At 49.8% G+C, this 19,988-nt stretch overlaps 1 protein-coding gene across 2 annotated transcripts in view; it reads left to right on the forward strand.

Annotated features, from left to right (window-relative positions):
• PTP4A3 (protein tyrosine phosphatase 4A3) overlaps positions 1-19,988 on the forward strand; it is a 53,169-nt gene that overhangs the window by 21,027 nt on the left and 12,154 nt on the right. For both annotated transcript variants that reach the window (XM_054057835.1, XM_054057834.1), the window contains one exon: positions 18,480-19,257. In XM_054057835.1, the coding sequence (XP_053913810.1) occupies positions 19,153-19,257 (105 nt within the window). In that variant the 5' untranslated portion in view covers positions 18,480-19,152. The remainder of the gene's footprint in view (positions 1-18,479; positions 19,258-19,988) is intronic.

A 19,988-nucleotide genomic window follows, 5' to 3' on the forward strand; every position in this document is an offset into this window, starting at 1 on the left:
CCAGGGACATTTTTCACTCAAGGTCAACGACTTGGGTCCATGCAGGCATTGGGAAGCATTGGTGCAAGATGTGCTGGGTACACACTTGCACGGAGTTGGGATGATAGCACAGGAGACATCAGACAGGAGCAGAATATCGCATTAAACTGCAGATGAACTCTGAAATGACAGCAAACTTGAAGCAAGCCCACGTTTTGAGTTAGGCTGGCCAGGAATCATCTCTGGAAACAGAAAGACAAAACTTTCTGACTTCAGCTCAAGTTGTGAACTTATAAACTCCCAGTTATCTGGTTTAATGGACAGAAGCCAGAAACAAACATTTTTTGAGGCAAGCCAAGCATTTGAGACGGCTTCCTGAAAATAAACTCATTGAAAAAGGCGTGATATGGAGACTAAATGTTTGACTAGGGTCTGGAGCACAAGTCTTATGAGGAGCGGCTGAGGGAACTGGGATTGTTTAGCCTGGAGGGGAGGAGGCTGTGGGGAGACCTAATCGCTGTCTACAACTCCCTGAAAGGACGTTGTAGCAAGGAGGGCACTGGTCTTTTCTCCCAAGTAACAAGTGATAATACAAGAGAAAATGGACTCAGATTGTGCTGGCAGAGGCTTGGATTCAATGTTAGGAAAAAAAAATTTTACTGAAAGAGTGGTGGAACCTTGGAACAGGCTGCCCAGGGAAGTGGTGGATTCTCCTTCCCTGGAGGCGTTCAGAAATATGTGTAGATATGTCACTTTAGGATGTGGTTTAGTAGGCACAGTGATGTTGAGCTGACAGCTGGACTTGATGATCTTAGAGATTTTCTCCAACCTTAATGATTCTGTGACTCAAAATGTGCAATTTTAAACCTGTATTAATTCCATGTGAAGATATCTTACTGTGGATGCAAGAGCTGCTCTTGAGCGTCGTCTGTCCCTTTGCTGTTCTTTGCTAAAATGTAGGACTGTGATAAATCACTTCCAAAAAAGAAAGCTGAAGGAAATACTGTGTTTTAAGCCCATATGAGTGTGGCAAGTGTGCAAAAAGATTTTGCACAGGACAGCCTCGTAAACTGATTCCTTTTGCCCAAGACAACACGCCCAGGCTGGCAGTGAACTATGGACAAATGGGAGCCAACGGCACAGCTCATGGCATAGCTTTCCTATTTCATGGCACAGCTTTGGGGTGAGGGCTAGAAATAGGGATGTCCCACTTGTGGGTGCAATTTTTGTCAGCAATTCTTATACTGCAGGGTTTTTGGGGGATGCTGATCCAGAATAAGGCTTTTTTTTCTCTCTCTTTCTCTTTAAAATACTGATTTCTCTTCTGTTCTACTTTAAAATTGGCTGTATATTCCCCAAAACTGTCTTCAGGCATTAAAAAAATCAGAATATATGCCTGAAGCTCTGCTAAACATAAAAAATGCAGAAGAGGTGTCATGCACGCAGCTGGGCAGCAGTTCCTCTCGCAAGCTGCTAAAATTGGCATCTGCTAAAGTTAGCGGCAATTTCATTGAGCTCTTGTTTGTTTTACTGAAGTGGATGGGTCAAGGACCAGGATTTTTCAGCACCCTGGCATCAAAGGGATGTACCTGTAGTACCGGCTGCTGGGAATTGTTCCTCGTCCTTGAGGCTATGGCTGCAGGCTGGGTGAGGGAGGAACAGCCAGGTTATGCTGCTGGTGAGGAGCTGGTGATCCTGGTGCCTGCAACGATGCTCCTGCCTGTAATTGTGTTGGTGAAGTGGGTGAGATCATAGTTGATCTTCAGCAGTAACGAAAATCTCATATTCAAGGTATATCCTTTACATACCAGAAGGACATTTAGGTGCTGGAGTGTGTCCAGAGAAGGGCAATAGAGCTGGTGAAGGGGCTGGAGCACAAGTGTTATGAGGAGCAGCTGAGGGAACTGGAGCTGTTTACTCTAGAGAACGTAAGACTGAGGAGAGACCTTATTGCTCTGTACAACTACCTGAAAGGAGGTAGTAAGGTTGGTCTTGATCTCCTGTCCCAACTAACAAGCCATAGGACAGGAAGAAATGGCCTCAAGTTGCAACTGGGGCAGTGTAGACTGGTTATTAGGAAAAAATTCTATACTGAAAGGGTGGTGAAGAATTGGAAGAAGCTGCCCAAGGAAGTGGTGGAGTCTTCATTCCTGGAGGTGTTAAAAAAAACATGTAGATGTGTCACTTCGGGACATGGTTTCAAAGACATGCTGGTGGTGGGCAGATGATTGGAGTTGATGATCTTAGAGGTCTTTTCCAGCCTTAACGATTCTGTGTTGTATGATATTCCTACCCCAATGCAAGACTTACGCTGCACTCGTCTCCTGCAAGGATATATGCTTTACCAGAGGAATCGGATGGTGTTTCCAGACCGTTCAGGGAAGTGTCTTGGCAACATCCCCGAAGTCCTTCAGATGCCAGCGTCGGGTGGAATAAATGCAGCACAGGGGCAAAGCTGAGAGGAAGTCCTGATATGCATCTAGTAAATGCCTGCCCAGGGTGTGCTAATGGTGAGAGAGAGGATATACTCCATCTATTTGATGAAGGACACTTACTGTAGAGCTGGAAATGAGGTGGGAAATGTTGTATTGACCAGCTGATAAAAGAAAATGCTAGGAAAATTCCTGCCTGGGAATGTGCAATGAAGTTCCGCACTGTGCTTTGATGTTTGATTATAGTGCTCATTTAACAGCCCTTGCCTACCCGTTCCTGTCCCTGTGCTGCTCACAGTACCATGCTTGCACAGCTGCCTGTTTGCTGAGAGACAGGCTGGGAAGAGATGAGTGACAGAATCATAGTGTGGTATCAGTGGGAAGGGACCTTAAAGATCATCCAGTTCCAACACCCTGCCATGAGTGGACCTCCCACTGGATCAGGTTGCTCAAAGCCTCATCCAGCCTGGCACTGAACACCTCCAGGGATGGGGCATCCATGACTTGTCTGGGCAGACTGCACCAGTGCCTCACCACCCTCACAGGAAACAAATTACTTCCTACTATCTCATCTAAATCTGCCCTCTTTCAGCTTAAAACCATTCCACCTCATACTATCCCTGCACTCCCTGATAAAGAACCCCTCCCCAGCTTTCCTTTAGGCCCGCTTTAAGTACTGGTCTGCTGCTTTAAGGTCTCCTTGGAGCCTTCTCTTCTCCAGGCTGAACAGCCCCAACTCTTTCAACCTGTCCTGATATGGGAGGTGCTCCAGCCCTCTGATCATCTCCGTGGCTTCCTGGACTCCCTCTAACAGATCCGTCTCCTTCCTGTGCTGAGGACTCCAGAACTGAATGCAGTACTTTAGGTGAGGTCTCAGCTGAAAATAAACTTGGTGGGATTTATTTTTTTTAATAATTCCCCCAAGGTGAGACCGGCTCCCAGGTGCCTTCACCAAGGCAATCATTGACGTCTCGGTGCCGTTGTGCCAGCAGGGCTGAGCCACACTGGGTGGCAGATGACTTTGCGCTCAAGCAGTTGAGCTGTATGCCCTGTAGCTGGAGGGGACATCTGGTGGCTCTGTCTCTCTGCTCCCGTGGGCTGTATCTCAGTGGGACAGCCCATCTCAGGGCTCATTTTGCTTTTGGTTGTCATGTGCAAAGCCAAATTTAAACCATTTGTAAAACAGCAAAATGTCCTTTGTGCTGGCTGCAGCGAGTACTCTGTGCACAGCTCCTGCAGGGCACTGTAGTGTGTTTTTTCTGCTAAGGTAGAGATTTCAGCATGGAGCCAGGTATATTAATAGAAATGCTGTCCTTTAGCTGCTTCTCCACACCACAGGAGCTTATAATGGGGGAATTGATCCAGCCCTAAGTCAGCACTGGGTGTTTCTGCACTTCTGCAGGGTCTCGCTAGACTTTTCCTCAGTGCTGCATTTTCTGTTCACTGCAGCCTGGCTCTTTAGGAAGCAGCATGAAGAAGAGATGGAGAAAAAGCCTCCCCAGAGTGTAGCCATGGCTGTCAGAATTTAGAATGGCTGTCTACCTCCCTCCCCAGGCTGAAACTATCTCGTATGTCCCTGAGGTCTGAAAGGCAGGGACCAGTCCAGATGGATATCAGAGTAAGTATTTAACCCAGTCGTCCCAGCTGCTCTTTTGATGACCTCTTTCTGGCAGAAAGGGAACACCCAGGATAGGTCTCTTGACTCTGCTACTGAGCCGAAGCCGATACATGCAGGAGCACCCAGTGCTGCTGAATAAGAGTCCAGGGGAGGGATCCGTGGTGCCTAGTGAGCTCAGCGGGGCAGGGGAGGAGAAAGGATGGTGGAGGGGCAGCCTGGATTTTAGGCATGGTCCCATTTTGTTTGTGGCACATGTAGCCAGTGGCTTTGGGAAAATGCTGCCCTGTTTTCTTGCTTCTGGCTGTGGTGTCCTGGGATGAAGCAGGGCTGGTCCTACTGCCTTTTCAGAGCACAGTGCAGCAGCTTAGTCTCCAGGACCCTCCAGCAGGATAGTTGGAGCATCACTGGTTTGGCTGAGACAAGCCTTCTCCCTCAGGTCCAGTGTGAAGGGCCTTTGCCCTGTACAGCAGTTTTGGCATTTTGCTTGTTGTTGGAGTTTCTTTTTCATTCATCGTTTTTGCCTTTCTCTCTGCTGAGAGGCAGATCACGTGCATGTGCATCTCCAAAAAAAATTTATTATTATCACTAGCTGGCGGTTGGCTTCATCATAAAGGATGAAATTGAGGTTGCAGCTTAATTTACCTAGGGAAGCTTGTTTGCGTTCAGCTTGATTAGAGCCTGCTCCAGCACAGCAAGGGTGGCCGGGAAAGTGCAACCCACGCCAGGGTGTCAGAACGCCTCTGAAACCATCCAGAAGCCAAGCAGAGCTGAAGCAGCTTGCGTGTCTCCAGGCCATTAAACCTTACCCCTGGGGCTGGGGAGGATGTACAGAGCACGGATGAAACGCCACGTCCTGCCTGTCCCATCCCTGCTGGATCCGGCCATAGGAACTGGGGAAGTTTTCCTGCTGAGCAGTGTGGGAAGGCTTTACATCTTAGCCTTTATTTAATTTTCAGGTAATAAACGTATTGCTTCCCTGCCCGGCACGCCTGAGCAGCCAGTGTGTTCAAACGCTTCACTGTCTGCAGGGAATTTGCATTTCCCTAAAGGGAGCTCCAGTTTCATGCAAATATCCAGATGAAAGCAAGTCAAAGCTAAAGCATGCCCATGAGTAGGCATTCCTGGGCATTTCTTGAACAGTCTGACACTCTCTTGTAAATCTTTCGGCGTTTCAGGGGAGAAGCAGCATGGCATTGCTGATTGTGGGCTCTTCCAGCCCAAAAAGTGCTATGGAATGAGGACTTCACCTCCATGTTGTCCCAAAAGCAGCATCAGTCTGGAAAGGTGCTTTGATATTGCAGCGGCCTACTGCTGGATTTGCTTTTTCTGGGTGTTCTGTTCATGGGGGATGGGGTATCCCCTTTTGTGGCAGGGTTCGCGTGTTCAACAGCAACACTTGTACACAAGATGGGTTTCCTCCTCCTACTGCCATTCCTTTGAAGACATGGCCCTTTGCCTTCAATGGTCTCCAAAATCACCTGGACACAGTCCATCAGAGCCAGCTGGGCTCTGCTGCATGACTCTTTCCTTGCTGTCCCTGCGGGCATGGGGAGAGAAGCGAGTAGCTGCATCTCAGGGCAGCTCTGACATCTCCTGCTCAGGACAGCTTTTTGTTCATGCAAATCATTGCAATTTCTTTTCCTGAGTTGTCAGGGCGTTTGCTGGATTTTATAAAGCCACTACTGGAAATCCTGTGAATGACAGGAATATGGTTAGCTGACTCTGCTTATCTTGTGTACCAAAAGATATCTACAGTTACCATCAGTTCCTTTTCTTAGCTAGTTTTGCCTCAAACAGCTGCCGGGAGCAGCTTCTGGTTTACAGCCCAGAAGGAGACCGGCTTGATTCCAAGACTGGCTTGATTTCCCCAACATTGGACACTTAAGATTGAGCTGGACAGGGTGCTGGGCCATCTTGTCTAGACTTTGCTTTTGCCAAGAAAGTTTGGACCAGATGATCCTTGAGGTCCTTTCCAATCTGGTATTTTATAATTCTGTGATTGTAATACAGGAGCCCATATTTATAGTCTGAGACCATGTCCCAAGCTGCAGCCTTGCAGGACTCCATTCCTAAAGAGTTTTCAGCCCATTTTACTAATTCTCAGCCCTGTTCCAGTGAGTTTTTTTAATCCCTTGGCTAATCTTGAATCCTGTTTAGACCCTACTCAATGAAGAAGCAAGTTGGAAGGTGAGTGGAAGCTGACATGGAGAACCCTGGTGAAGGGCCATGGTGCCACCCAGCCACGCTGGCCATCAGACATAGAATCAGAGGAATGGTTTGTGAGGGAAAGGACCTTTAAAGGCCACCTAGTCCAACTCCCCTGCCGTGGACAGGAACACCTCCCACTAGAACAGGTTGCTTAAAAGCCCCATCCAGCGTGACCTGGAACACTTCTAGGGATGGTGCATCCACAGTTTTCTGGGCATTCTGTTCAAATGTCTCACCACTCTCACCATAACAAATTTCTTCCTTACGTACAGTATAAAACTACCCTCTTTAAATGTAAAATTATTGCCTCATGTTCTATCATTACATGCTCTAGTGAAAAACCATAGAATCGTAGAATCAGTGGGTTGGAAAGGACCCACTGGATCATCAAGTTCAAGCATTCCTAACAATCCCTAAACCATGCCCCTCAGCACCTCATCCACCCATCCCTTAAACACCTCCAGGGAAGGTGACTCAGCCACCTCCTTGGGCAGCCTGTTCCAGTGCCCAATGACCCTTTCCGTGAAAAATTTTTTCCTGATGTCCAGCCTGAACCTCCCCTGGCGGAGCTTCAGGCCATTCACCCTTGTCCTGTCCCCTGTCACTTGGAAGAAAAGACCAGCTCCCTCCTCTCCACAACCTCCCTTCAGGTAGTTGTAGAGAGCAATAAGGTCTCCCCTCAGCCTCCTCAGCTCTCTCAGCTGCTCCTCATTAGACTTGTTCTGCAGACCCTTCACCAGCTTTGTTGCTCTTCTCTGGACATGCTCCAGAGCCTCAACATCCTTCTTGTGGTGAGGGGCTCAGAACTGAACACAGTATTCGAGGTGCGGTCTCACCAGTGCCGAGTACAGAGGGAGAATAACCTCCCTGGACCTGCTGGCCACACCATTTCTGATACAAGCCAAGATGCCGTTGGCCTTCTTGGCCACCTGGGCACACTGCTGGCTCATATTCATGACTTTCCCCAGCACTGAGGTCAGACTGACAGGCCTGTAGTTCACTGGATCCTCCCCGCAACCCTTCTTGTAGATGGGCACAACATCAGCCAGCCTCCAGTCCAGTGGAACTTCCGCAGTCAACCAGGACCACTGGAAGATGATGGAAAGGGGTTTGGAAAGCACATCCGCCAGCTCTTTCAATACTCTTGTGTGGATCCCGCCCAGCCCCGTAGACTTGTGGGTGCGTAGCTGGGCAAGCAAGTCTCTAACTGCCTCCTCTTGGATCATGGGAGCCTCATTCTGCTCCTCTATCCTGGGTTTGTACACAGAGGGAACAACTTTCCTTATTATCAAAGACTGAGGCAAAGAAGGCATTAGGTACCTCCACTGTTGTTTCTTCTGCATCCAATAGGGACTGAATATTCTCCCTTGTCCTCCTTTTCTTGTTAATGTATTTGTAGAAAGATTTTTTTATTATCTTTCACAGACTTAGCCAGTTTGATTTCTAGTTGGGCCTTAGCCCTCCTGACTTTTTCCCTGCACGATCTCACTTCCTCCCTGTAGTCCACCCAAGACACCGGTCCCTTCTTCCAGAGCTCATAGACATTCCTTTTCTTTTTGATGCCTCTCAAGATCTCCCTACTCAACCAAGCTGTTTTTTCCCCTGCCATCTCCTTTTCTGGAACATGGGGATGGCTTGCTCCTGAGCTGCTAGGATTTCATTTTTGAAGAGCGCCCAGCCCTCATGGGCTCCCTTGCCCTTAGGGACTGTCTCCCGTGGGATTTTGCCAACCAACCTTCTGAACAGTCCAAAGTCTGCCCTCTGGAAGTTTAATGTGACTGTTCTGCTAATCCCCCTCTTCATCTCACCTGGAACTGAAAACCCTATCATCTCATGATCGCTTTGTCCCAGGCATCCTCCAACTGTCACAGCCCCCACAAGGCCTTCTCTGTACACAAACAGCAGGTCCAGGAGGGCACCCTCCCTTGTCGGCTCAAATCTTTCTCCATCTTTCTCGTAAGCCACCTTTATATATATTAAAAGGCCACTATAAGGTCTCCCCAGAGCCTTTTTTTCTACAGGCTGAACAGCACAACTCTCTCAATCTTTCTTCACAGCAGAGGTGTTCCAGCTCTCTGAACATTTTTGTAAACCTCCTGGACTCTCTCCAACAGGTCTATTTTTTTTCTTCTGCTGAAGACCCCAGAGCTGGATGTAAGTGCTCCAAGAGGGGTTTCACAGGAATGAAGTAGAGGGGCAGAATCCCCTCCATTGACCTGCTGGCCATGCTGCTTCTTGTGCAGTCCAGGATGCAATTGCTTTTCTGGGCTGGAAGCGCACCGTGCCAGCTAATGTCCCATTTTTCATCCACCAATATATCCCCAAAAATATCCCCCAGAACTTTTCCACAGGGAAATTCCATTCAGCCCATTCGTGATAATGGGGATTGTCCTGAAGCAGGTGCAGGACCTTGCACTTGGCCTTGCTGAACTTCATGAGGTTCTTATGGGCCCATTCCTGAAGCCTGAGTAGGTCCCTCTGGATGGCGTCTCTTCCTTCAAGCTTTTCAACTGCTCCACTGAGCTTGGTGTCATCTGCGAAGTTGCTGAGGGTGTGCTTAATCCTAGTGTCTATCTCATTTATAAAGATATTCAACCTAATACGGACTCCTGGCCAACACTACCTCTTACTGATCTGCAGGTGGACATTGAGCTATTGACTGCTGATCTTTGGATGTGATTGTGATCCAGACAGTTCTTTATCCATCAAATAGTCTGTCCATCAAACCGATCTTTCTGCAAGTCCCCAGTGGCCACAGATCCCTGAACTGGGGGAAGAGCTGGAGGTGCTTCCTCACCTTTTTATACCCCTGTGAACCCAACTGCAAGATGCCTTTCCAGGGGTCTCTGAGTTTCAGGAGCTCCTTAGTTTGCAGACCCTGAGCAACCTGAGCTCTGTGCCAGCTTAATCTCCTTCCTCCAAAGCGATGCTTAATCCTCCCTTCTCCTCCTTTCAGTTTGGACCCACATCTCCCGTGTTGCCAGGATGTGAATCAGGCTGGGGACAAGGGGCAGCGCTTTACACGCCAGGCAAGCTCTGCACATAATGTGGACACACTGACGTTCCCACCAGCATCAAGAGGGGCTGCAGCTATTGGCATTTCATCGCCTTTGATCTTTTATTTGAATGAAAATCACCTTTATTTGCTCTGCAAGATCTTCACCTCAGCACCTGCCAGCACAGTGTCCCTCGGCACTGTTTTTTTTGTGCAAGAGCAGCAGCAGCTCAGACCAAAGTTTCTTGTCCCTGTTGCTGGCACCACGTGCGGGGGGATGGGAGAAAGTAAGCATCATGCCAGTAGTTGTATGTCCAAACTGGCATCTCAGAGGTACCCACCTTTGTCCCTAGAGCTTTGCTGGCATGTTGCAATTGCAGAGAAGTCGTCCTGCAGCAGCTAGGGAGCTGTGCCGTGGCTTTTTGCTGGACTTAAGGAGGTTTTTGGAAGGGGTTTGCAAGGAAAACCTCCTCTGCAGGACCTAGGCTCAGTGGGATGAGCTGGGAGCTTGGCAGACTGGGAGTCTGCAACATGCCTGGGCACTATTGGACCTTGCAGCATCCCACAGAAGACCAGAGCATTCTCCCATCTGACTTCACTTGCTCCAAAGCTTTTAATTGTCCTAGCTGACACCTAGCAAGTTTCCCCCAGCATCTCTCCACATTACTAGTGGCCCTAGGGGGGAGCACTTATTACCTGCATACAGCATCTCTATCTCACATCCTGCTGGAAAGGTGACAGCCCTGGAAGGGCTCTTTTCAAGAAGTGGTTTCTGCTGGGGGGTGGCAGCTGTGGTGATTGTTGTGGTTGAGGAGGAGCCATGACTGGGTTTAACATGCAGCACAGTCCCTGCGGGTTGATGGCTGCCTTTAAAAGTTCTTTGGTGTCCACCACAAGGGAGAGAGCTGGTGGTGTTGCCACCCCCCAGCAGCCTGTCATGATACCGAAGAATTATAGAATCATTAAGGTTGGAAAAGACCTCTAAGATCATCAACTCCAACTGTCAGCCCAACACCACTGTGCCTACTAAACCGTGTCCTAAAGTGTCACATCTACATGCTTTTTAAGCACCGCTGAGGAAGAAGACTCCACCACTCCTCTAGGCAGCCTGTCCCAACATTTCACCACTCTATCAGTAAAGAAATTTTTTCTAATATCTGATTTAAACCTCCCCAGCACAACTTGAGGCCATTTCCTCTCGTACTATCACTTGTTACTTGCGAGAAGAGAGCAGCACCCAGCTTGCTACAACCTCCTTCAGGTAGTTGTAGCACCATGATATATCTGACCCAGTCTCCGTGGGATGAAACGTGTAGACCCAATACTTGGGAGCAAGGGTGAGATGGTTTGGGATGACAGCCCCTGACAGTACAGGGTCTGGATGGCAGAGGAAACTCAAGGACTCACAAACCTCATCTCTGTCTGATGCCATCGACTTGGAAGAGCTACCTTCTCCAGAGCTGGGCTTCCTGGTCAGTGCTGGCTATAGCTTGATGCCACCAGAGAAGACCTTTCCATGTGGCTCATCACAGACAGAGCATATTTTTTTCTCTCCTGGTTTGCCATGCCCAGCATGTTGTGGAGCACTATTTCAACACTATCAGCAGGTCGAAATCCATCCTTTAGGTAGATTGAGTCCCCTAGAGCCCCTTCTTCATCAGCAAACATCCATCAAAGCCACCGCAGCCAGTTGGCATTGGAAGTTGTGCAAGACATGCTAGTGACGTAGAAAGGGCTGCCAGTGCCCTTTGGTCAGGGCTGCCATTGGCTTGATGAGGAGGTAGCACCAGATGACACAGGGATATCTTTGTATCAGGATGCCACTGCTGAGCAGGGACATGCCAAATAGCAAAGGCCTGGCAGAAAACGAGGCTGTTGAAAGCTAGGGACCAAAACACAGGTGCTGGCATATGCAGTGGAAAAAGTAAACATGGGTTGTATCTCTCCCAAAACCATCCTCCCCAGCATAGGCTCAAACTGTACTTTGAACACCTCAGTACAAGAAGGACATTGAGGTACTGGAGTGTGTCCAGAGAAGGACAACAAAGCTGGTGAAGGGTCTGGAGCACAGGTGTTATGAGGAGCAGCTGAGGGAACTGGAGTTGTTTAGCCTGGAGAAGAAGAGGCTGAGGGGAGCCCTTATTGCCTTCTGCAACTACCTGAAAGGAGGTTGTGGTGAGGTGGGTGCTGGTCTTTTCTCCAGGTAACTAGTGATAGGGCAAGAGGAAATGGCCTCAAGTTACACCAGGGGAGGTATACGCTGGATATAAGGAAAAATTTCTTTACTGAAATAGTGGTGAAGAATTAGAACAGGCTGCCTCGGGAAGTGATGGAGTCTTTATCCCTGGAGGTGTTCAAAAAAATGTGTAGATGTGTCAGTTTGGGGCATCATTTAGTAGGGATAGTGGTGTTGGGCTGACAGTTAGAGTGGATGATCTTAGAGGTCTTTTCCAACCTTAATGATTCTATGAATGGGAGGTCACACCATCCCCATGCCCTTCCTGGGTAGCTGCTACTGCTCACACTCCTGGTGCTTCCCCCATAAGAAGCGTTGTCCCCACCTGCATTTTTCCGTTCAGACACCTGCCATGAGTATTAAATTTGCTTAGAATGCTTCAAGAAACCACAAGAAAAGGCAAGCCAGATGTTCAACTACACTAGAGATTTGAGGTGGGAGCAGTACATGGTGGTGGCAGTTGTCAGGTGGGACCACTGGGGTTGGTTAGCTCCTCTACATACATTTTGGGGAGAGGGTGCTGCGTTGGGATTTTTACTTACCAGATGCTCTTGGGAAGCCTGGAAATGGCCCATCAGAGGCAGAGTTGCTTATTTTATCCTGATTCCTCTGGCCAAAAGAAATCTCTGAAGGATCAAGGGAAGCTGGCCCTGGTATTTGGGGTGCCTGACTTCCCTGTGCTTTGGGCAGCAGAGCGTGGGGGCCAGCTGTGTCCAAACGACTGAGCCTTTCACTCCCCCCAAAAAATCTCTCCAGGGCACGCCCTGTGCAGATTTGGGAGGCAGCCAGACCAAAGCCTGCTATTACTTTTCCCAGTGGAATTGGCTTCTCTTCCACATGCCCACTTTTTTTTCTTGCTTTCCCTTCAAATCCAAGCCAGGAAATTGGCTCCACTGCTGCTAGAGGAAGGCAGCAGAGGGGATATCCCGGTTTATAAACCCAAGATCTGGCTGCCCATGAGTCATCCGCTGCCGGAGACAGGCAGGGGGCTGCATTCAGCTGGTGAAGGGGGTCTTTTTCCTCTCAGCACTGAACGTTTGGTGCCTTCTTGTGTTTGTTATGAGCTTCTTCCAGTGGCTAAATCTCTTGTGGTGCAAGAAGAAATTCAGTAAAACAATGCCATCTATGCATATTCCAAATCTGGGCTGCTTGGAGGGCGTTGCATGTAGGGGCAAAACCGTACTGAAGGATTCTTCAAGGGATGCCTGGAGCATTTTATGTTTCCTCTGGAGCACTGCCCCGCACACACTGGATGGGAGAGGCATTGTGGGCATCCTCACATCAGCATGGGGTCCATGTCCCGTCAGGGCTGAGGACCGTCACCAAAGCAGGCAAGACAGAAAAACAACTCCCAAAGGGCCATTTTAGGTTCTTTCCACGCCATACCTCAGCCTCACTTCAAAGAAAAAAGGTGCAAATAAAAGATAAAAGGAGGTTGATCATGTTTACCAGGGTCTCTGGTGCATTCTCAGCTTGCACAGCTCTGGGAAGCCTCTGCTCTTCTTTTCATCTGTCTAGCTAGCTGTCTCATCTTCCCCATTCCTCCCTCTGTCCCAGTCTCCCAAGTGCCTCCTGCTTGCAAGTCTCCATGCCAACTCATGTGGGCTTATTTCCCCACTGTCTAACCACAAAACTCCTTAAAGCTGACCAGGGCTGTGAAATCAGGGGCCATGCAGCTCTGTTTTGCGAATCTACTTGTGAGCCAGTGTTTACCGTGCACCAAAAAGGATATGGAGGAAGATGTGTGACCTGATTTATCTTGCAGGTGCGTCTTGGTGGGCTGCTGAGAGCTCCCCAGCGGTTTCCTTCTGCAGCTATACAATTTTAATCCTCCTTCTTAATGTTTTGTTCAGAAGACATCCCCTGTGGCAAAAGAAACAAAAATTAAAATAAACTCTTGGAGGAAACACTTTGCAGTGCTTCCGTGGCAGATGATGCTAGGCACTGCTCTGGTCCTGGCAGCTGGTACCCCACAACGGCCACCGCCTCCCCACAATGCCCAGCACAGCTTTCCTGGGACATTCTCATCTGCTCTTTCCTGTCCTGCAGCTGGAGCAGGATGTGCCATTGACCACTTACATCTCTGCCCCTAGACACCAACTCCTGCAGGGTGTTTTGTTTCCATCTCTCTCCTCCCGTATCTTTCCTCTTTCCTTCCGTGCGAATGCAACCAGAGGAAATATCAGTGTGTTGGCTTTCCTCTGGTTGGACCCAGCTGTGGTCACGGGCTGGCGACGGCACTGTGGTTCTCTGTGTCCTGGGATGTGTCCTCTCTGACAACAGTGCTGGTAGTCCTGCTGATGCTGGTGGCAGAGTTGCTGCTGCGGGTGGCAGTGGTTGCAGTTGTGCTGGTGCTGGTGCTGTTGGTGGTGCTGCTGATGGCAGTGGTTGTAGGGATGGCAGTGGTGGTGCTGGTGGTGGCAATGGTGGTCCTGCTGGTGCTGGTGGCAGGGGTGGTGCTACTGGTGCTGCTGGGACTGGTGGTGATGGCAGTGGTTCGAGGGATGGCAGTGATGGTGCTGTTGGTGGCAGCAGTGGTGATGCTGGTGGTGGCTGTGCTGCTGCTGCTGGGAGTCGTGATGCTGCTGGTGTTCGTGGTAGTAGTGGTGGTGCTGATGGCAGTGGTTGCAATGGTGGTGCTCATGACAGTGGTGGCACTGGTGGCGGTGGTGCTGCTGCTGGTAGGTCTCCTCTCCTGCATGTGACCAAGCACCGTAGACCTGCTCACTGTGGTCACACAGGGCAGTGGTGGAATCATTCAAAAGTCCTACATGGGAATAACCAGGACTACTCAGAAACTTGGATGCAGTTTTCAGGGTGATGGAAATACTCATTGCAGAGGTGGGATTTGGAGCAGGGAGAGTAGGACTTAAATAGCCACAAGGGAAAAAGGCGAGTTGGTGTCTTGCAGTGTGGGCTGAAACTAGGAGAAAGGTCAAGCAAATGTAACACAGATGGGTGTTTTGCTAGATTTTTCAGAAGGTGAACTTTGAACATGAGATGTGCTCACTCGGGAGATAGCTATATTTATACACGGGTGAGATATATATTGTTTGGGTGAGTAAGAGCCTTTGTTCCAAGTCCCGCTGCAAAAGCCCACGTGGAGCGACAGTGTGGCTCTGCAGAGCTTCCTTTTCCTTTGCTTGGGGAGTTGCTGTGCTTAGGAAAACCTGACTTCAGCAGCTGCATCCCTTCAGCCTGAGTACCAGCAGCATAGCCATCAGGTCTGGCATCTGCTCACTGGTCCAGACAAGCCCTTTTGTTAACTGCAGCAAGGAAACCCTGGCTTTATTTTATTTTGCCTCGTGGTGCTGGGAGGAAGAACAGCCCCATCTCAGCTGTTGCAGGGTCTGTCCCTGGACGGTTGGGAGACCAAAGTATGCATAATGGAGCCGCCACATTGCACAGGAATAATTAGTAGAGCCCCATGATCCCTGCCACTTTGAGGTGTAGGCAGGGGGGTGGTTCTTCGGTCTTCACCATCCCTCAGAGCAGCATCTTCTGTTGCTCTTTGCCACATCAGAGTGTATTCACCCTGGATCTTCTCTGGGCAACCTGAGTGAGGACGTTTGTAGAAATTAAAAGGCTAGCACTTTAAGATGAGCTTGCAGATGTACGGTTGGCAGTGGTAGGTACATTGCAGGTTGAAGGTCCCTGCCCCGGCCTTGGGTACATCAGGGGTACGATGGCAGCAGGGCACCTGGCTCCTCCAGTCATCTGTGATGAATTTCCTTCATTGGCCTTCACCCTGATGGGTTTGAGCCTGAAAGTGCAGTGCTGCACTGCTGAGCATCCTCATCCAGGGCTTCTGTATTGCATCCTCACGTGCTTCCTACAGATCCTCCATAGCACTCAAGTCAGAAGGGTGTTTATTCACTTGACAGGTTATTTATATTAGCTGAAATGCCCGTTGTTCTACCATGCTTAATATGGTGATCAGCATCGCAGCCTCTAGAGCTGGGGATAATTTGCTATTCAATATCCATTAGGGATTTATGGGCTTTGGGGCTGAATTGCCGGGAGATGCAATTGCCAAAATACTTGAAACGCTTCCACTGGAGAGGAGACTTTGTGGGAAAGGAGCACTCGCTGTTCTCGTATGCAAGCAGTTCCCAGTGAACCTCTGTTACTGGCAGCGGCTACACCCAAGCCAATAAAAAATTACATGGTATCCGGACCACAGATGGAGCATGAACTGTGTGTTGGATGACGATGGGCAGCAAGCTTACACTGCCAGCATGCCATGGTGTTAGTGCTCACAGCAGCTCCTGGTCCCGCGGGGTTGCTCAGCGAGCGGGTTTAATCCAGGACAGGGATAATTGTGAGCACGGTTTGTATTAACACAACCCTGCAGCCAGTTAAAACAGAGAATGAGGTTGTTTGGGGTGGGGAAAAGTTATTTTTTGCTGCCTTTCCTTGTGCAGTGCAAGCACCTCTCATGCTAGTGCATTGTGCCTGGAGAGTCAGGAGGCGACACATGGTTAAATGCAGTGGAAGCTGAAAGAGCCAAGAGCTGAAGCATTAAAAGGAAAAGCAGAGAATCCTTGGGTCCTTTGTTTCAGAGAAACTGGGATTGCAGTGGGGTGATCTGAGGCAATTTCTACTTTCCTCCATTTGAGTGTCCTTAGTGCCTTGCCAATGGGGAAGTCCTCAATTTTAGCAGCCAAGCTGGGCACGTTTAGTGGAGTAGCCCTGCTTCCCCCTTCCACCTCACCTGGATATTTTTCTCCTTTGCTATTTGATTTTATATTTCAGTTTCCTGGCAAGGTTTTAGTAGCAAGGACTACAAGGGTGTCGCCTGTGAGAAGCTGCTAGAAGCTTCCCCTGTGTGCATTAGAGCCAATGCCACCAGCTCCAAGATGGACCCACTGCTGGCCAAGGCTGAGCCCACCAGTAATGGTGTTAGTGCTTCTCAGATAATGTCTTTAAGAAGGGGAAGAAGTTACTGTTCAAGAGCAATTGCAGCCAGAGAGACGAATGAAAATATGTGAGAGAAGCATCTCTGCAGACACCAGTATCAGTGAAGAATGAGGGGAAGGGGGTACTTTAGGCACCAGAGATTCCCCTGCAGATTGTGGAAGAGACCATGGTGAGGCACTGTCCCCCTGCAGCCCATGGAGGTTAATGCTGGAGCAGATATCTACCTGCAACCCACAGAGGACCCCACACCAGAGGAAGTGGATGCCCAAAGGAGGCTGTGATCTCATGGGAAGTCTATGCTGGAACAGGCTCCTGGCAGGACCTGTGACCCCACAGAGGACCCATGCAGGAGCGGTCTCTTCCTGAAAGACTACACCCCATGGAAGGGACCCATGCTGGAGCAGTTTGTGAAGAACTGTACCTCTTGGGAAGGACTTAGGTTGGAGAAGTTCATGGAGGACTGTCTCATGTGGGAGGGACCCCGTGCTGGAGCAGGGAAGAGTGTGAGGAGTCCTCTCCCTGAGGAGAAAGGAACAGCAGAGACAATGTGTGGTGAACTGACCACAACCCCCATTCCTTGTCCCCCTGTGCTGCTTGGCAGGAGGACGTAGAGAAAATTGGGAGTGAAGTTAAGCCTGTGAAGAGGGGAGGAGGCAGGAGGAAAGTGATTTAAAATTTAGTTTTATGTTTCATTGTCCTACTCTGTTTTGAAGGTAGTAAATAAAATTTGGTTTTCTCAAGTCAGGTCTGTTTCACCCATGGCAGTAATTGCTGAGTGATCTCCATGTCCTTATCTCAACCCGTGAGGCTTTTGTTACATTTTCTCTACCATGTCCCAGAGGAGGAGTGATAAGTGGGGGACCACTGGTGAAGAAGAAGCTGGTAGGCAGGTTCTAAATGATGCTCAGGCATGAACGAGCCTGACAACCCCAGACAGGCAATGTGAAGAGCTGATCAGTGCTCAAAGCTCCTGACTCCTCTGATGTTATCTCATGGCACTGGCCTAAAACAGCCCAGAGGGGAAAGTAACTGTGTGCTGGGGCATCAGGAGGAGAGGCGAAGGGGTGCATGCCAGCCTGGCTCGAGTTACTTATGTGCTTATGGTCTATTTTGAGGCTCCAGCCACGCGGCGCTAAGCAGCCGCTGACCCAGGGAAAGGACCAGCTTCAAAACAAGAGTCCAGCGAGTAATGACCCAGGGAAGCACTGGGTTTCCCTTGACTCCAAGCAGGACTGTCTGCACACTCACTTCCCCCCTAGGCCCATTCTCTCTTGGGTTTTGACTTTTCCACAGTGGGAATTGATTTTCTTTTTTAATTCTATCCATTGCCATCCTTGAAGGCAAAGATGCCCTGGGTTGCGAGGCCAGGGTATTTTATAGGGAGCAATTTGCTGGCAGTGATGGGGATTCAAATAAGTGAGCAGGGGGACTCATCCATCCCCAGTGCTGGTGAAAAGGCACAGCCGCAGCCCTCTCCTCTGCTCCCCTTCTCCCCAGGAAAGCTCATTTGCGAGTGGCTTAGTTTGCCTAAGAGCATTAGAGGTGCATTTCGTGGACATTAGCTGCTCGAGCAGCGCCAGAAGCATGTGGCTGATTAGGGGCAGCAGCAGCTGGTTTCGGGCTGAGTGCCGCATTCAGGGTGAAAATATTCGCTGTGCGTTTCAGGGACTCAAAGGTGAGGTCTGGGGGGACACTGTGGGCTCTGGGGGGGGGGGGTCATCTTGCATAGCTCAGGTGCTTAAATACATCAACTGGGTGCTGACGTTGGGTGGTATGAGAGCAAGCCCCTTTTCCTGCCATGTGCTTTTCCCTTTAGCAGGGTAGATGTGAGTTGTGTCTCCTCTCATTTTCCAGTGCCGTTTCAGCTTTTCAGATGATATTTCAGGTTTTTCTTGAAATACCATCTCACTATCTATGCTATCCCTCAAATCTGAGCATTGTCAGAGATGCTCCTACAGGATGTGGTGGGTGCTGGTGCCTTAGGAGGCACCGTGTTGTACCCTCTGCCCTGCACTGGCTAGGGGCTCCCTTGAAGCCACCCTGGGGAGGAGGACACCCTCACTACCATGTTTTCCTTTCCCTTCCCTACAGCTTCGCTCTCCGTTGGAATTTATGGAGGTGCTGAGGAGCAGCTCTGAGCTCCGCAGCTCCTGGCAACCCGCCCCATAAAGCAGTGCCCAGCCACCTCTCCTCGTCTCACCCAGCATCCCGACCCTCCAACTCAACCATTCAAGGCTCCCGTGCATGGATCGCCCCAGCGAGGGACCGCTGCCGGACGCCGCCGACGCAGCCCCGTAGGCTCCCGGCCCCTCGTGCCGCCCCCAAGTACTCCACATACCCTGATGGGGTAACGTGACGGGGGTCACCCTCCCGCCACCGCCACCCCACCATATGCAGAGGCCTTTCTAGAGCGCCAGGGAGCGCGCGGCACTGGAGGCGGCAGCCGCTCGCCATCGCACACACACCAAGGACGCCGACACTACAGCAAAGGGATTTTTTTTTAATTATTATTATTATTATTATTATCATTATTTTTTTTTCCCATCTGGCTTTTTCCCTGGAGGGCTTGCAGTGTGTCAAGGAAGCCAGCGCGCTCCCAGGAGCTGGGATTATTTGCACAACGTCTGTATATTGAGTTCTCGATCCTGTTTTATTTTCAAGTGCATAGGGGTGGTTGGGGTTTTTTTTCACCCTCCACACCACACTTTTCTTGGTTTTTTTCCCCACCACTGTCAGCACCACCTCACCCTTCTGCCATCCCACCATGGCTCGGATGAACCGCCCTGCGCCGGTGGAGGTCTGCTACAAAAACATGAGGTTCCTTATTACCCACAACCCCACCAACGCCACGCTCAGCACCTTCTTGGAGGTAAGGATGGGAAGCTGGAAGCTGGGGACCAGGGCCAAGCTAGACATTTTGGTGCTAAAAGCCAATGTTGAGATGCAACAGGGATCAATCCACCGTAGGACAAGGCAGCAGCACATCCATTGTGGTACCACAACCCCAGTGGTATCCTGGCATGGTGGGTCAGATCACTGCTGGCTTTTTAAGGCAGGACATTTTGGAGGACCTCAAGCATGGTGTCTAGGCATGGCAGGGACATAGCAGAGTTTCTCCATCACTGTTGTATCCCCTGCCAGCTCCACTAGGCCATTATGTTATGGGGCTTTGCAGTGACACACACAACTTCCCCTGCATCTCCCAACATCTCGATAAGGACTTTTCATCCCAAATATCCCAGCATCTTTCACTGTCCAGAGTGTATTGGGCAGTGCATGAGGCGCTGGAAGGCTTGGTGCTGTTCATGTGCCTCTGGCTCTGGCAGCAGCTGGATGGTAGGCAGAGATTGATGGATATGTGTCCCTAGTCTGGGGCAAAAGGCTTTTACTTGCTCTTTTCATCAGTGCCCAGGGGAAACACCGCATCCTGCAGATTCAGTCAAGCCAGCACAAACGACTTCTGCTTACAAGGAGTTGTTTTGGGATGTTACTGCATTCACAGTCGTAACTGGGACTGCATGTGAGCCTAGTGAAGAGGTTTTGCCTTAGATCTAAACCCCATTGAGTTCTGATGTGCGTCCTCTGAACTTAAGCAAACCC

Source organism: Cuculus canorus, chromosome 2 (genome assembly GCF_017976375.1).
Source record: "Cuculus canorus isolate bCucCan1 chromosome 2, bCucCan1.pri, whole genome shotgun sequence".
In the NCBI taxonomy this organism is placed as follows: Eukaryota; Metazoa; Chordata; class Aves; order Cuculiformes; family Cuculidae; genus Cuculus; species Cuculus canorus.